This window comes from Zea mays, chromosome 10 (assembly GCF_902167145.1).
Source record: "Zea mays cultivar B73 chromosome 10, Zm-B73-REFERENCE-NAM-5.0, whole genome shotgun sequence".
In the NCBI taxonomy this organism is placed as follows: Eukaryota; Viridiplantae; Streptophyta; class Magnoliopsida; order Poales; family Poaceae; genus Zea; species Zea mays.
The window spans coordinates 98387730-98404487 of record NC_050105.1 but is presented as its reverse complement, the minus strand read 5'-3'; the positions used below and the strand labels follow the sequence as shown (position 1 = coordinate 98404487).

The following is a 16758-nucleotide window of genomic DNA, read 5'->3' as shown; positions in this document are numbered from 1 at the left end:
CTGCAGTCGGAGTGGCGCAGGCGGCGCTGTCCTTCTGTCAGACCGGTCAGTGGTGCGGCGGAGTGACGGCGGTCACTTCGGCTCTGCCGGGGCGCGCGCGTCAGGATAAAGGTGTCAGGCCACCTTTGCGTTAAATGCTCCTGCAACTCGGTCAGTCGGTGCGGCGATTTGGTCAGGGTTGCTTCTCAGCGAAGCCAAGGCCTCGGGCGAGCCGGAGATGCGTCCGCCGTTAAAAGGGGGGCCTCGGGCGAGACGGAAGTCCCTCGAGGTCGGCTGCCCTTGGCCGAGGCTAGGCTCGGGCGAAGCGTGATCGAGTCACTCGTATGGACTGATCCCTGACTTAATCGCACCCATCAGGCCTCTGCAGCTTTATGCTGATGGGGGTTACCAGCTGAGAATTAGGCGTCTTGAGGGTACCCCTAATTATGGTCCCCGACAATTAGTATCAGGAAGCCCCAGCCAGGTATAGCCACGTTCCGTACCAGCGTGCGTCCCATCGGGCACGGGTTCTGACTTGGACAGATTTTAGCGTAAAACGTGAACAAAAACAGCGTAAATGATTACAAATTTTAGCGTAAATCGTAGATCTGTTTTGAAACGGCGAATGCGGCCCGAAAATTACGGCGTAAAAATCTCGCGCGTCCCATCGTGATCGGGTTCTGACTCGGACAGATTTTAGCGTAAAACATGAACCAAAATAGCGTAAATGAGTACGAAATTTAGCGTAAATCGTATATCTGTTTCGTAACCGTAAATGGGTCCCGAAATTACGGCGTAATAATCGCGTGCGTCCGATCGTGTGCGGGTTTTGGCTCAAATAGATTTTAGCGTAAAACGTGAGCTAAAACAGCGTAAATGAGTACATAATTTAGCGTAAATCGTATACCTGTTTCGTAACAGCAAATGAGGCCTGAATTACGACGTGAAAATCGCGTGCGGTCGATTGAGCGCGGGTTCTGGCTCGAATGGATTTCAGCGTAAATTGTGAACCAAAACAACGTAAATGAGTATAAATTTTAACGTAAATCGTCCAACTGTTTCATAATAACGAATGTAGACCGAATGTATCTCTCAGTGCATGAGGTTGTCATAAAACGCATCAAGAAATTTTGTAAATTGGTGTAAGATACAACAAGTGATCCGAGGTAATTGTAGCGTAAAATGCAAGCTAACCATCTACAGGAGAACTGTTTCAGATTTTGCAATAAGATATAAGAGATAATTATTCCTGTACTCAAGTATGATAATGTCGTGTTTACATTTTAGCTGTTGGTACATACACACAAAACTTTGTTTCACCATAACACCACTGTTAGCAAAAAAAATGAGTTCAAAAGGCTCTTCCAGCTTTCCTAATGTGGAGAAAACCACCAAGGTCCATATCTGCAAATGTAACATGAACTGTTAATATGATCTTTCCTCGTTAATATGTCTTTTCAAGTTTGTTATGACTAACATAACCTAAAGTCTAAACTTAATGCAAACTTGAGTTAGAAGATCAGATTACCTATAGCACAGATGTCATGTGATTCTGACTATTTTAGGACCAACAAACCATTTGGAAGCCAAACAAATCCCTGCTCAATTTGCCTCAAAGCAACATATAAGAAATTACATAATTAGCTTATGAATATGTGCACTGCTCTTGGAATACATTCTAAGAGTTTTGAAAAGCCTTTTCTTGAGTGCATTTCTGAATTTGATGGTACAGAAGGTGTTAAATATATACAACAATTTGATATTCTAGACTACCTGAAGCATGTAGAATCAAGGTAAATGCAGCTATAATACACTGGTAGTAGCCGAGTATATTTATGCACGCATATGTACTTGTATTTAGAAGTAGCAAATATTAGTACTTTTAAGCGGAGGTTTCTTTCTGCCATACAGGGTACTTGGGACTCCAGCTCCAGATGATTTTCTGAATAATACAATAGATTATGAATTAGAAATTTGTTATGCATAACCTTGGATAAGCATCATGCTTCAGGCCATTAAACAAACCAGCCACTGAGGAAATTATGATTCTTTATGCTACACCCAAAACAACAGAACAAGTTTAACAGATCTTTGCAATTATGCCTATTTATGAAGTCATCTAAAAAGTTACCGAATTCTCAAAGGAACATGACTCTGAAACACCTGAAGATATCCCCATCTCCACAGCGAGTATCCCAGTTGTTACAGATGAGGAGCCCAACAAGGCCTCTCCACCAGTTGATGTTCCTAAAAAACCAGAAGCTGAGCAGGGATTGACACTATAATTGATACACTTTTTTTCATACATGCATGTAATTTTACATGAAATGAGATAGCCCTTGAACTCATTCTGTGGTATTGGGGTTGACATCTTCAGATTGAAAACCTCTTTGAAGGTTGAAAATTATTGGGATCCGAAGGAGTTTGTAATTTGTACCTGGTCTTTTTATCAATTAGTAACCATTATTACCTGGTAGTGGGAAATTGAACCAAGAAATCAGAAAGAGATAAAGAAAGGGGTTCGAGGTGCATCCTTTGGGGTGTTAACATTCGGGTCCATCCTTTTGGATTCGGCTGCCCTAACTTCGATTGATGGATTAGGAACACCATAATTAAATTTGTAACTCAGATTAGAAAAAGAGAAGGGGATTGACAAACTGAACCCTAGAACCGAAACCCTAAAATATATCCCCAAATTAGAAATCCAAAAGGATGGTTTGGGGATCAGGATGGGGGGAGCAAGGAGGTTCCTACCAGGGCTAAAGTCGTAGATCGACGACGACTTACCTGGCTCTCGAGCCGACGCTCGAACATGGAGTCCCCTTGCTGGTGCGCACCGACTGGAGGTAAGGTTAGGGGAGGGAAGAAAATGAGGGAAACGAAGGGAAGGCACCTCTGGAACGATGATGGAGAGGCGATCCACCATGGATCTCGTCTATGGGGACGCTTGTCCGCCGCGGTCGTGCTGGCTTCGCTGCGCTCGCTCGTGTCGCGCAACCGCCGCCAATAAAACCCTAGTCTCAGTCATCGCAGAAGGCCAGGTAGAACGATTGGTTTTATACGGTGGTACACGAGCGTAAACTTATGTATAACTAAGTGTAAACATTATAATGGGTGGACCGAATGGTGTGACTGGTCAACCGGGTGAATGGTCAGGGCTTCCTGTAGTTAAACAAAGCCCAGGGCTCTAAATACACACATATATATATATATATATGATGTAGAAATATATTATCCTAGACTATGTTGATTATATATAATTATATATAGAAGAACAATAATATTTAAGACATTAACAGACGTGATCATCTATCTATATTAACTATATATTTGTATGTAAAGTTGTCGATGGCATTTTTCGAGAAACTTTGGTGTAGGCAAATTAAGGATCGGAGATGGATTCGTAATTAATTACCATGTACATATATAATTACTAGCTACTTGTGGTAGATGATGGAACGTGATATATGCAGAGAATGCACATGGGATGATTGTCCGGGCTGAGTACTACTGCTATGCTACGTGGGCCAATAGGAGAGGAGTACAGAGGTGTCGGAAAGGCAATGGGATCGTCACTGTGCAGTGGGCCCCCCCCTCCCCCGATCCAGTCCACTGTCCACATGGGTGAGAGAATATGCTACCAGTGCTGTCTAGCTACAAATAATGCACGTGCCGTCCCTGTCTATTTGCTGGAGATATCCTTTATTGCAAGGATATTTGGCTACCTTGCTCTCTACGTGTACAGTTTTTTTTGTTTTAGAACGAAAAATTGAGTGGGTCGTTCATATATTCTGTGTGTGTGTATGAGTTAAGTGATATGCGAACTGGCCTATCAGCAACCACACTCCAACACGAGACTCATGTTTCAGAGAAATATATATGTTGAGTTTGTGATCCAAATTCTGAAGAAGGCGGCAGGAGATATCACCTCTATAAATATCTTTGTAAGTCGCAGGAGATATCTATCTCAATTGTAAATCTTCTGCGATCTGTAACCACCCGAAAATAGTGAGAAGTTGCCGGCCGGCGCTCGTGGTTTTTTCCCCTTCACTTTGGAGGGGTTTTCCACGTTAAATCCGTGTCTTTTCTGTGATTGATCCTATTTGTGTCGCATTTATTTATAACAATATAAGAGTCTGGTACCATAAAATTTACTAAGGCCGGGCGCTTTAATTTACAACGCAAGGTTTAGTAATAGAAATCATGTAGAAATTTTTTTTTGTTTCCTGCATATTTGAAAGAAGAATAGTAGTAGTCTAGCAACATGATAGATTCTTCATGTTAATTATTAGTTGTTGGACGTATATATTAATAATAAATCCGTATGTATCATGTCCTGGCTTGTTTGACTATGTGACTTAGATGCGTTTGGTTGTAATGATTGGACGGGATGTGATGGGATGATCCCTCAAATAAGTTTGTTTGGTTCAGGGTTAAGGATTGAGACAGGTCTATCTCACTGTTGTCTCCAGTTATCCTTTAAATTTGGATGAAGGAGACGTCCCTGTTGTCCCCTAAACAAACACACCCTTAATTAGCACAAGTACTACACGGTAAGAATGAATGGGGAAAAAATTACTAGCTGGCCGGCTGTTCGCAGTGTGCTACTAGCGCCCACTGTACGTATAAGGAAGCGGCTGTCCCTGGTCCTCACACCATCACTTGTTCTCTCTTCTCTCTCTCTCGTCGTGTGCCTGGGTCGACCAGCGACCTGGCTAGCTAGCTCTCCAGCTGCGCGCGCCATGGCCAACCCAACAGGTACTATATACTTATAAGCTGCAGGTCGCCGATCGAGCTTTTTAGTTTGTGAATTGAACTTGAATTCATGCATATGCATATGCATTCCTAGCTTAGCTACCTGATTTGTTTCATTATTTGTGAATATGCATAAATAAATCCTCTTTAATTTCTTTCTTGCTCTTCCACCTCTCTCTCTCTGCTGAACATCTAGCTTTTTGCTAGCTACTACCATCCTGGTGTGATAATAGTAGCAGTAGTAGTCCATGGTATATGCATCCGAGAGCCAATAAGCCGGCCATGTATATACTCTACTCTACTTTCCTGTAGCCACCAGCAGCAGCACGTACGGCCGATCGATGAGGCCGTATGCCTACGTTCATCAAGCAGGAAACCTCCTCCGATCGATGCTTGCTCATATCCTGATGATTCTGATGATACAGATGCCAATTTAGATGAATCTGATGTTTCTCTCTCGATCTCTACAAAGAGGCCTCGATCGATATCCTGGCATGTGGATCCAAGATCTCTAAACAAATGAATTAAGAGGCATGATGCGTTCCCTGGCCGGCAACCTATAATAAGAGGCAATCATGGATCCGGAGACCTTGCCCCTTGCCGGAGGAGAAAGCAAGCAGGAGTGGTGGTGGTGGTGTAGCTCTCAGTCTCCTCCGCCTCTCTGCCCGTTACAAGTGGCTACACTTGTGCCGCGTAGACTTTTCCTTGTTAAGTGGCTTGGTTCTAAATTTTAGACGCTAATAAGGATTATATCGGATTAGAATCATATCCTCTATTTTCATTCATTTTTAAATTAAAATTATTTTAGTGCCCAAATAAACTATGAAGGAACATTTGGACCCCTAAACTGGTCGACCTGAGCTGCAGTGTTTTATTTTTTATTTTTTATTTTTTGCGTGGGTAGGTGGGAGTAGGAGTACATTGGCCATGGAGGGTGTCAGGGAGAAGAGAGTAATGGCATGACAGTTGACTGGAACGCTACTTTTCCATCGCTTTCCACGGCGGCTTCTCATTTCATCACTCTCTACCTCTATTGGGCGCCGGGCAGCCACGCTGGAGGCGGATGGGCCCGAGAGCGGGACCACATGCATGGGCATTTTAAAACCGAAAATCGAACCCAAATAAACCAAATTGTCGGTCTATTCGGATTTTCGGGTTCGGGTTATGGGTTCGGTTCAGTTTCTAACCTTTAAAACCCGAATAGACCTAATAACCCGAAATATAAAAAAGCTCTTAATATGTGATGGTATTATTATATGATTTATGAACTTATTAGCTAGAAATAATGATATCATCTTAACGATAATATATATATCTATGCTAATTTTTATAATCACTTGTTGTAGTAATATTACTTTCAATTAATTATTCATTGTATATATTTTAACAAAATATACTAGTCTCTTTACAATTCGAGTCTATTCGGTGGACTGAATAGACCGAACCAAAATTGTGAGTCTATTCGAATTCGATTCCTAAAATATTTTTGAAAATTTCGGTTCTCATTTTGCAGAACCCAAAATTTCACGAAGCCGAATAAATCGAACCGAATTACCGTACTAGACATACCGAATGCGAGCTCTGCATCCTGCCGCTCTGATCCATGGAGCAGCAGCCCCTCCATGGGTGCCAGTGCCACACGCACACACCTCCACCGCCACACCTCCCCTGCCCCTCCCTCCGCCGCCGCCCACGGGCCTGCCGAACCCTCTCACTTCATGGAGGTGCCACTAGATTCATCTGGACCTGCTACGTGCCCGCCTCGTCGACGTCACCACCGGCGCCAAGCCACAACCACGCGACGACGCTCTCCATCGGATCAGAGTCGGAGGTGCTCCAAATCTACTATCACTGTCGTTTCACTAGCTATTATTATGACTATACTATTACCTACCGTCCTACTCCTACTATTAAACCTGCAGATAACTCAATTGCTCATGGTTTTATTTTCGACTCCAAACTTAAATTAAGGCTCAGTTGTTCCTGGCTGCCTTTCCGTTGTCACTATTCCACAGTTAGCTCCTCCCTCTGTTACTACTATCTGTTACAATAGAATTGAATGCCTTCAAAGGAATGCCCATTTCAATTAAATGTTTCTCTTCAGCAATCATTCGTCTTCAATTAAGGTGTTGTTTGGTTCAGACCTCGTTAAGGGCATGGTAATGAGATCTATTACCAGCGGTAATTGTTACTAGTTATAATTAGATTGGATAGTAGTACCTTCTAGTACTAGAAAGAGCTCAACCAAACAAAAATATCGGTACCTATTACCCTATATAAACCATTTACGTTACATTTCAGCGAACCAAACACCACCTAAATGGAGATTAACACTGGCTCTACTCGTCTTCTTGTGTTTGCCTCAGCTACCAAGCATGCTTTCAAGCGTATTTTGACGAGCCTGCTTAAGCCTGGCGGTGGTGAATACGGCAAGTTCTTCAGCCTTCCGGCGCTAAATGATCCAAGGATCGGTAAGTTTCTCTTCCCGGTTCTGTAATATTTTCAGTTTCTCCTTCCTTCGCGTTGCAATTTGCATACATTTAAATATATATACATGGACTGCACAAATATATACTAGTAGTAGTACACATGTTAATCCTGTATAACATTCACATTTTCAACTTCCATTAATTTCAACAAGGGCGTTTGTCACACCTACCACCTCTTTATAGTAGTTAGTAGTAGCACATTGAAAAAAGGCAGATGAGATGTTCCATTGTCTCTTCTTGGAAAAGCTAAATCCCAAACTTTTGGTTTAACTTAAGAAATTAATTTTGCATGAGCGAGACAATACTATGGCTATGCAGCATAGGTGCAAACTTTTACACCTTTATTTTGCGTACTTATATATGAATTGCAACACCATACTTTTTGCAACATCATGCCATAAAATTATATATGCTAATGCTGTTTTAAATAACAAAAAAAACCTTTTTCTTGTGCTCTATCAGATAAGCTTCCCTACTCTATACGTGTTCTCCTGGAATCAGCTATCCGCCATTGTGATAACTTCCAAGTTACAGAGAGTGATGTTGAGAAAATCATTGATTGGGAGAACACATCTCCAAAGCTGGCTGAGATACCTTTCAAGCCAGCGAGATGCATTCTAATGGTTGGTTTTCATCTAAAACCTCACAAAACCTTATGGTTCATATATAATATATTGTCTTTTGCTTATTATGATCCAATTTATGATCTAGGACAACACTGGAGTCCCAGCAGTTGTAGACCTTGCAGCTATGCGTGATATGATGCCAAAGTTGGGATGTGATCCCTACAAGATTAATCCATTGGTACATCCTTATTTTCTCGTTGTTCATTCATCGTCTCAAAAGTTATGTGCTCCCTCATTTATTGTTTATGTTTTCCATTTGGATCGTACATGCAGATTCCCGTGGATGCTGTTATTGACCACGCAGTGCGAGTGGATGTAGCAGGGACCTATGATGCATTGGATAGAAACGAGGAGCTGGAGTTCCAACGCAACAAAGAAAGGTTTGCTTTTCTTAAATGGGCATCCAATGCTTTCCACAACATGCAGGTTTTCCCTCCTGGTTCGGGCACTGTACACCAGGTAAACTAATGCTCTGGATCTAAGAGAATTTGATGTGCCATATCCCATAAACTCTTTATTTTTCATCTTTGATTTGAGATACAAATTTCAGGTAAATCTTGAGTATCTTGCCCGAGTTGTCTTCAACGAAGATGGCATTCTTTACTTCGACAGCGTGGTTGGCACAGACTCACACACCACTATGATTAATAGTCTTGGAGTTGCTGGGTGGGGAGTAGGCGGTATTGAAGCAGTCGTTGCAATGCTTGGCCAGGTTAGTAGAAAATGATGGGTTCAGTCATCCATATTAAAAAATGATGGGACCATCCCATGACTTGGAACACAATGGGTTTTGCCCACCCTGAAAATCATGAGTTGTATATGGCAGTCAACAAGGAAACTCTAGCCAGACTTTACATGCAAAGCTAGCCTTAACACAACTTTCTGCTCCGATAAGTTCAGCAACACATAAATGCTGACTTGTTGTCTATGGATTTCAATTAACCCCTAAGTTGGTGTATTGTGCAGCCAATGGGCATGGTTTTGCCTGGTGTGGTTGGATTCAAATTGAGTGGGAAGTTACGGGATGGTGTCACTACTACTGACATTGTTCTTACCATGACCCAAATGCTAAGGAAGCACGGTGCTATTGGCAAATTCGTTGAATTCTATGGTAAGCATAGTAGAGAAGCATGGTTACATCGTTGGGAGCATAATGTATCTTATATACATATATATATATCAACAAATTTTCTCTTTATTATTTCTCTTTTGCATTTAGGTGTTGGTGTGGGCGAGCTATCTTTGCCTGCTAGGGCCACAATTGCCAACATGTCTCCAGAATATGGAGCTACCATGGGCTTCTTCCCTGTAGACCAAGTAGCATTGGACTATCTCAAACTGACAGGCCGAAGCGATGAAACTGTATGTTTCGCTATGTGCAGACTACTCTTTTACCATACCTGTTCCATCATTCTATATATTTTTATTAATAAAGCAAATTTATATATATTGCATTAAATGTGATTCAGGTGTCGATGATTGAAGCATACCTGCGAGCTAACAAAATGTTTGTGGACAAGCATGAGGTTTGCCTTTTTAAATTTTACAATACTTGGGTTCCATCCATCGATTCCTGATTTGCACTACTCATGGTACCATGCAGCCTGAGACGGAACGCGTTTTCTCTTCACATCTGGAGCTGGACCTTAGTGAGGTGGAGCCTTGCGTTTCAGGCCCCAAAAGGTAGATATATATATTTGTGCTAGTGCTAGTGCTAATGGGGGGACTTGGATCATTCTGTCCTTTTTGATTATTTGCCATCCTGCAGGCCTCATGATCGTGTCCCTTTGAAGGAAATGAAGTCAGACTGGCATGCTTGCCTGGACAACGAAGTTGGCTTCAAGGTAATAATATAATAATAGGCCCTTGCTTCTGTAGTCCATGCTGATTACAATTTTCTTTTTTAAAAAATAATGTCTGTGCATCTTAAATTTATTGCATGGCAAACACTACTCCAGGGCTATGCGGTGCCAAAGGAACAGCAAGGCAAAGTTGTGAAATTCGACTTCCATGGAAGGCCAGCTGAAATCAAGCATGGCAGTGTTGTTCTTGCAGCAATATGTAGCTCCACAAACACATCAAATCCCAGCGTCATGATTGGTGCTGGCCTTGTGGCAAAGAAAGCCTGCGAATTAGGCCTTGAGGTTGGTTTAGTGTACATAAATAATCTCTTGTTATTGTATTGATTAACTTCTATTGTCCGTTTTCTTACATGCATGCATGTGGAACAACTCTTATTATATATATATATCGTCAGGTGAAGCCATGGGTAAAGACAAGCCTTACCCCTGGATCTGTGGTTGCTACCGAGTACTTGAAACATAGGTATATCTATAGTTTAGCCATCCAAACCCCATGCATGTCATATCCGATGGCAGGCAATGAAGTAACTGTTTGTGGTTTCTCCATGCAGTGGCCTTCAAGATTATCTGAACCAGCAAGGGTTCCATGTCGCTGCGCATGGTTGCGCCACTTGTGTGGGCAACTCCGGTGACCTGGATGGATCTGTATCAGCTGCTATCACAGAAAATGGTAGGGCATTATCGACCCATGTTTTTTTTTGAATTGATCATTTGTTGGTAGCTTATGGTCTACTCGATCTTGCACATATATATACAGATATGGTTGCTGCTGCGGTGCTGTCGGCCAACCGAAACTTCGAGGGGCGTGTGAACCCTCTCACTCGGGCTAACTACCTTGCCTCGCCGCCTCTGGTTGTTGCCTATGCTCTTGCCGGCACTGTAAGTACATTGTTATTTCTTCTTCCACTTGGAGTTCTATTGCTTTGTGGCTGGCTGACACACACACTACGTACGGCAACGGCAATCGCACAGGTTGACATTGACTTTGAGAAAGAGCCCATTGGAGTTGGAAAGGGTGGTAAGGAAGTTTTCTTGAGGGACATATGGCCTTCAAACCAAGAGATCGATGAGGTTGTGGAGTCCAGCGTGCAGACTCACCTGTTCAAGAAAGTGTACGACTCAATCATGGAACGTAACCCTAGGTGGAACCAGCTGCCGGTTCCAAAGGAGGCACTGTACCCATGGGAAGACAGGTCCACCTACATCCGCAAGCCTACGTACCTGGAGGGCATGTCCATGACGCCGCCTGCAGCCCCGCCCACGGTGACGGAGGCCTACTGCCTGCTCAACCTTGGGGACAGCATCACCACGGACCACATCTCCTACTCGGGGAAGATCCCCGAGGGCACACCTGCGGCCAAGTATCTGCTCGAGTATGGCGTGGAGCCCAAGAACTTCAGCTCCTATGGTGGCCGCCGCGGGAACAACGAGGTGGTGATGAGGGGAGCGTTTGCCAATATGAGGATCGTGAATAAGCTTCTTGATGGCAAGGCTGGTCCCTGGACGATCCATGTTCCTACCGGGGAGAAGCTCTATGTTTACGACGCGGCAATGGTAATTTATTATCATATACATACATATGAATATATAATCAGTCAGTCAATCCCTTTTGAATATGTGATTATTGATTGATGCAGAAGTACAAGTCGGAAGGTCATGACATGGTCATCATTGCTGGCTCCGAGTACGGCAGTGGCAGCTCTCGTGACTCTGCTGCCAAGGGACCAATGCTACTGGGTGTCAAGTCGGTGATTGCAAAGAGCTTCGAGCGGATCCACCGGAGCAACTTGGTGGGGATGGGGATCATTCCTCTCTGCTTTAAAGCAGGAGAGGATGCCGATTCACTCGGCCTCACCGGACGTGAGCGCTACACCATCCACCTCCCTACCAGCACCGCCGAGCTCAGTCCAGGCCAGGACGTGACCGTCACAACCCACGACGGCAGATCCTTCACTTGCACTCTTCGCTTGGACACACAGGTATAGTGCTGGGAATTGGGCCGTGCCGGGCCGGCCCGGCCCAAGCCCATCGTGCTTCGTGCCAAACGGGTTCGGGCCAAGAAAGCCCAAACAATTTTTGGGCCGTGCCGTGCCAGCCCGAAGTGTAAAAACAGTGGCCCAGCCCGGCCCTAAACCACGCCGTGCCTTCGTTGGGCCGTGCCGGCCCAAACCCGGCCCGTATATTTGACCACATAAAATCAAAATATTATTACCATATAAAGTTCATATCTTACTAAATTAAAGATATTAAACAATTATAGCATCATTTAACCACATAAACTCTAAATATAACAACAATATAAACTCAATATCTTACTAAATTAAAGAGATTAAACAGTTTGGGCTTAATTGGGCCGTGCCGGCCCAAGCCCGGCCCATCTATGCGTGCCGTGCTGGGGGCCCGACGGGTCGGAATTTGAGGCCCGGCCCAGGCCCGCCTTCGGGCCGTGCTAGCCCGGCCCATATTATTTCGTGCCGGGCCGTGCTTTGGGCTCTTATTTTCGGGCCGTGCTCGTGCTGGCCCGAAAAGCCCGGCCCAGATTCGCAGCACTACACAGGTATATATGTCTGCGTTTTCAAAACTAATTAACCCTCCAGTTCTAGCCAGCTTCCTGTGTAAATGACACACATTCTACTGTTCTTGCCTGCCGCGCGCGCAGCTTGAGGTCACATACTTCAACCATGGAGGCATCCTTCCCTACATGGTCCGCAACCTGGCAGCACAGATGAAATAAGTTAAAAAGCAAGCTAGCTTATTGGCGCGGTGGGAATAAATTAAAAAGGTTGGAGTCTCTTGATCATATTTGTTCTGACTGACATGCATGGTCTCTCTTTGATCTGTGCATATTGATGCTCTTTCTGATGCAAAAATATCCATTGGCATGGTGTACTATCATTTTTCTATGAAAATATATATGACATGTTTCAAATACAAATAATCACACATTATAGAAACAACGTCAATCTATATACTATTCCATCTATCCATGGTCAAAGCTATTGAAGTTTGACTGCCAAGAATTCTAATTAAAACCATCTCGCTCGATACATTTTGGATGTGCAAAAGCTCACATATTCTCTTCTATTGATACACATGTTGGATATTTGCTATCTAGGTACTCAGTGCCCCACGTATTTGACGTATGTCTGTAAATAAGTGGCACATTCGAGCGCTCTTCGCTCTGCCATTGAGGTATGCCGTATGCATGTATATTCTAAAATAAAAATAAAAATAAAAATTTAAATCACCATATGTTGTATGCTTAATAATAATATGTTTTTCTGAATAACAAGATATTATTGTTCTTTGTTGTGGTGCAGGTGGATCGAAGCTGCCACATATTTTCTCCGCAGGACATCGGCACGAATTTTGTCTTAGCAAACCAGTTAATTTTGTACTCTTTAGATTCTTTAATTGGTTCCATGCTCTCTTTGGTACTTTTCATGTCAGTTTGCTTTGCAAACATTATCAGCGTGCCCTTGTAGATTTCGTAATGGTTATATGTATATGCCCTATTGAAATTGTCATTTTGCTTTGCAAAAAAATATCAGCGTGCCGTTGTAGATTTTCAAATGTATATGTCTGCCGTCAAACTCTCTCGTGAATATGTTTGGTTACAATAATGGAACAGGACGGAATGAAACGATTCCAAGTTGTTTGGTTCAAGTTCACTAATTGGGACAATACCATCCCAATGTTTTCCTAGCCATCCGTCAGAATTCAACAAACGAGAGAGAACACTAGCGGACTAGGGATGGCAATGGGTACCCGAAACCCGAAACTCGATGGGTAAAAACCCTATTAGGATACGGGTATGGCGTTTTTTGATACCCATGGGTATTTTATTGGGTCATTTGTTATGCCCATCGGGTACGGTGGGCGTGAGTATGTTCTCTGTTGCCCCATACTCGCTACCCGATGGGGAACCCACTAATATATGACACGTGGGTTCGGATTTATATGTCTCATATAAAATGAATGCTATATTTTGTCCACAGTTTTGTAGAATCACTGCTATGTTTGTGTGATTTGAAGGCATGATATTGCCATTTAATGTTGAATATTGTTGAACCTGTGATAAAATTATGTTGGGTTTGATACATTTGTTATGCTGGTACTTATTTTTGCGATTCAAAGGATCATGTCTATCGTAATGATAATGGGTATGGGTACCCGATGGGTACCCGCTATCCATGGTGGGTATGGGTATGGCGTAATTTTGTACCCATGATGGGTAGTGGGTATGGGTATGGGTCAATTTTTTCCTAGTGGGTATGGGTATGGCTTCGTATGCCCACTGGGTACCTTACCCACTGCCATCCCTAAGCGGACATGACTGTTTGTGACCATCTCACCTGTCCAACATCTAAACACACCCTCTTGGCTCGGGATGATCCTCGAGGCAATTCTCTGTATGTCATCAAAAATTATACTTATCCCTTGTATGACTGTAACACCCAATTTGTAATTGGTAAGAGATAATATAAAAGGGGACACAATTTCACTTCATCTATATGTGAGTTTAACCTTTATGCATCATCACATGTGTTCACCCTATGTAAAAAATAATAATTAATAACATAAAAGCCACTAAAATATGTATCATGCTGGATTTTATTGTGTGTGCATATTGTGACAATATAAAAATAATAATGTGAAAAGAAATATATTAAAGTTCCAAAGTAGAATATAGAATATAAAAAGAAAATCTAGAATTTAGAAGTGGAGAAAGAAAAGAAAATGTGTATACAAAATTATAAATAAAGGTAATAATATTATGTGCAAAATGATTCTCTTAAATTGAGGAAGATTTACCACAGAGTAAATTTGAATTTTGAATTTTGAATTTCAAACTCAAAAAGGAAAACAAAACAGAAAAAGAAAGAAAGGGGGAAAACACGCGCTTGGGCCCAATGTGATCGGGTCGACCCACTTGGCCAACTCCTCCGCGCAGCTCGCCCAACAGCCGCGCCGACAACATGGCTCCACCGGCTAGTCACTCACTCGCACCTCGCACTGAATCGCGGGACCCGCATGACAGCTTCATCCCCGTCAACGAACATCCGTGCATGGCGGAGCGCGCGGTCCTCGCGGGAATTGCGGAATGGCGGGTCTGAGCTCACCGCGTCGTGGGGGAATAAAACCCTATGCGCCTCCGCAACTCTTCTTGCTCGCTCGTACTGCTCCGCGCCGCCTTGTCCACCAAAGGCAGACGCCGCCATTAGAGGGAAGTTTCGCCACCGTAGCGCAATCAGCGCGTTGTCGTCGTGACCAAGATTTCGTGCTTGAGAGTCTCGTCGTGCTTCGGGGATTGATCTGGTGGCCTCACTGCGGTGGGTGTGCGGCCGGTGACCTCCGAACTCGTCGTCATAGGGCAGGGCCCTCCGGGAGTCCGCCGTGCGCCGAGGACAGGAGCATTCGCCCTGCGATTGTCGGTATGAACCATTCTCCGAAGTTCGCCGACGTGCTAATTTCAATTTGCGGGTGTCAGAACTAGGGGTAGTGCGTTGTAGAGACAAATTGACCAGCGCCGGTGCCTACGGCGCGCGTTGAGGGCGTGCGCCGCGTTGGGGAGAAGGACGCTGACCGTTGAAACCGCAACCAACGGTTCATATTAGTGGGTGTCGTGTATCCTTTCCCCGATGGAACCGCGACCGTGGATTGACGATCCGACGGTTGCAAGCGTACCTGGTTATTTTAAATCCTGACTGTGGATTGTAATCAGACGGTTCCTAGCGCGTTACGATTCATAAAGACTTAGATTTAATCTGATGCATCCATGTCTAATCCGACGACCCATCGTGGCTGATACCTCTTCGCAGCGCCAGTTTACATAGGGGACCCTAGAAAATCTAGGAATCAACCCGCCGTCCGTATGTGGGGCGCCCTGAGTCTTAAGAACTTTTACCCTGTGACCCATGTGCTTCTGGTTAATTGGTGCGCGAACCAGACAGATCTAAAACCTATAGAATCTATTTGGAAAATGAGTTTTTAATAGGAAAACAATTCCTAGAACTTGTAAAATTCATAGAAATTTATTTTTAGTCCAAATTACTTCATTCCAGTCTCTAAAATTTTGTAATATTATTCTCTATCACTTAGAGTCTCTGTTTTGACATGAAAACAGTAAGAAAATTTATTTCCCACTTAATCCTATTTCAAGCACATAAAACCTTTGGAAATTCATATCTTAAAATCTATAACTCAAAAAATTATGATTCATGTTCCTAGGATCTTATTTTAATGTGTAGATTATTATTATGTATTTTGTTTACATGTTTGGTGTGATGTTAATTTTCTCCATATATTGTGCTTGTTTGTATTGTGGCGAGTAGAAGAGCGTGTCCAACAGATATAAGTAGCTGAGCATGAGCTTATTGAAGGCAAGTTGTGCCCTTGACCATTTTTATACCCAATAATGTTCTTTAATATCATTATTCATGCATAGGTTTAATTTTGATGGGACCTAATAGGTCACCTTAGACTGTTTATCTATTTTACCTTGTTATCCCTGAATCTCATGAGTAGTTTTGCTATTGCTTTACATGGTTTTGGGATAATATTTCATTATATCCATGTTCCAGTTATTTTGTTATTCTATTTATGTTCATGTCAAGATCATTATTGTTAATTGGAACATGGAGCTTAACTTGAGAAACACGTGCCACCACAAGGGTAGTATGGGATGCCCTTAGCTGACTAATTAGGAAAGCTAGTGGAAGACTATCTTACCCTAAAGGGCAAGGGCAGTAGGGGAGTTGCATGCAAGGAGGTTCTCGGGTTGATTTTGCTGCGATGACGGTCAGACGGGGGATTCTTGCAAGTGCTCTTCCCATAAACTGTAGCGGGTTTACGGAAGCTATCTAGTGGAACTTTGTAAAGGCCTCGTAGTGTTGTCCTGCCTCGCTTCCTTGGTAGAGGTGTATGGGAGTCGCGACCCCTTGGCAGATGAGTAACATGACTTATAGGTACAAGGTACAACCTCTGCAGAGTGTAAAAATGGTATACTAGCCGTGCTCGCGGTCATGAGCAGCTCAGGACTCTCGC

General features: G+C 43.3%; 1 protein-coding gene and 1 long non-coding RNA gene across 6 annotated transcripts; one reads left to right on the top strand and one right to left on the bottom strand.

Annotated features, from left to right (window-relative positions):
• Positions 1 to 4543: 4543 nt before the first annotated feature.
• Positions 4544 to 13357, top strand: LOC100281040 (aconitase 2). Of its 5 annotated transcripts, none has more exons than XM_035963033.1 (21): positions 4634 to 4737; positions 6248 to 6565; positions 7101 to 7205; positions 7686 to 7846; positions 7935 to 8027; positions 8123 to 8308; positions 8400 to 8561; positions 8816 to 8960; positions 9069 to 9211; positions 9319 to 9375; positions 9453 to 9532; positions 9618 to 9693; positions 9808 to 9993; positions 10107 to 10174; positions 10263 to 10381; positions 10469 to 10590; positions 10684 to 11265; positions 11349 to 11690; positions 12371 to 12493; positions 12827 to 12903; positions 13032 to 13357. In XM_035963033.1, exons 4-19 carry the CDS (start codon positions 7844 to 7846, stop codon positions 12443 to 12445), a joined length of 2439 nt encoding a protein of 812 aa, XP_035818926.1. In that variant the 5' UTR covers positions 4634 to 4737; positions 6248 to 6565; positions 7101 to 7205; positions 7686 to 7843; the 3' UTR covers positions 12446 to 12493; positions 12827 to 12903; positions 13032 to 13357. The 5 variants fall into 5 exon arrangements, with proteins under 5 accessions (XP_020400623.1, XP_035818926.1, XP_020400624.1 ...); XM_020545035.3 differs by having other exon boundaries at positions 11349 to 12268; positions 13032 to 13316; XM_020545034.3 differs by lacking the exon at positions 6248 to 6565 and having other exon boundaries at positions 4544 to 4737; positions 11349 to 12268; positions 13032 to 13316.
• On the bottom strand, positions 10403 to 11180 carry LOC109943038 (uncharacterized). Its single transcript, XR_002265644.1, has 2 exons — positions 10933 to 11180; positions 10403 to 10809 (listed from the first exon to the last, which is right to left on the bottom strand). It is a non-coding gene; the product is annotated as an uncharacterized lncRNA (long non-coding RNA).
• Positions 13358 to 16758: the final 3401 nt, after the last annotated feature.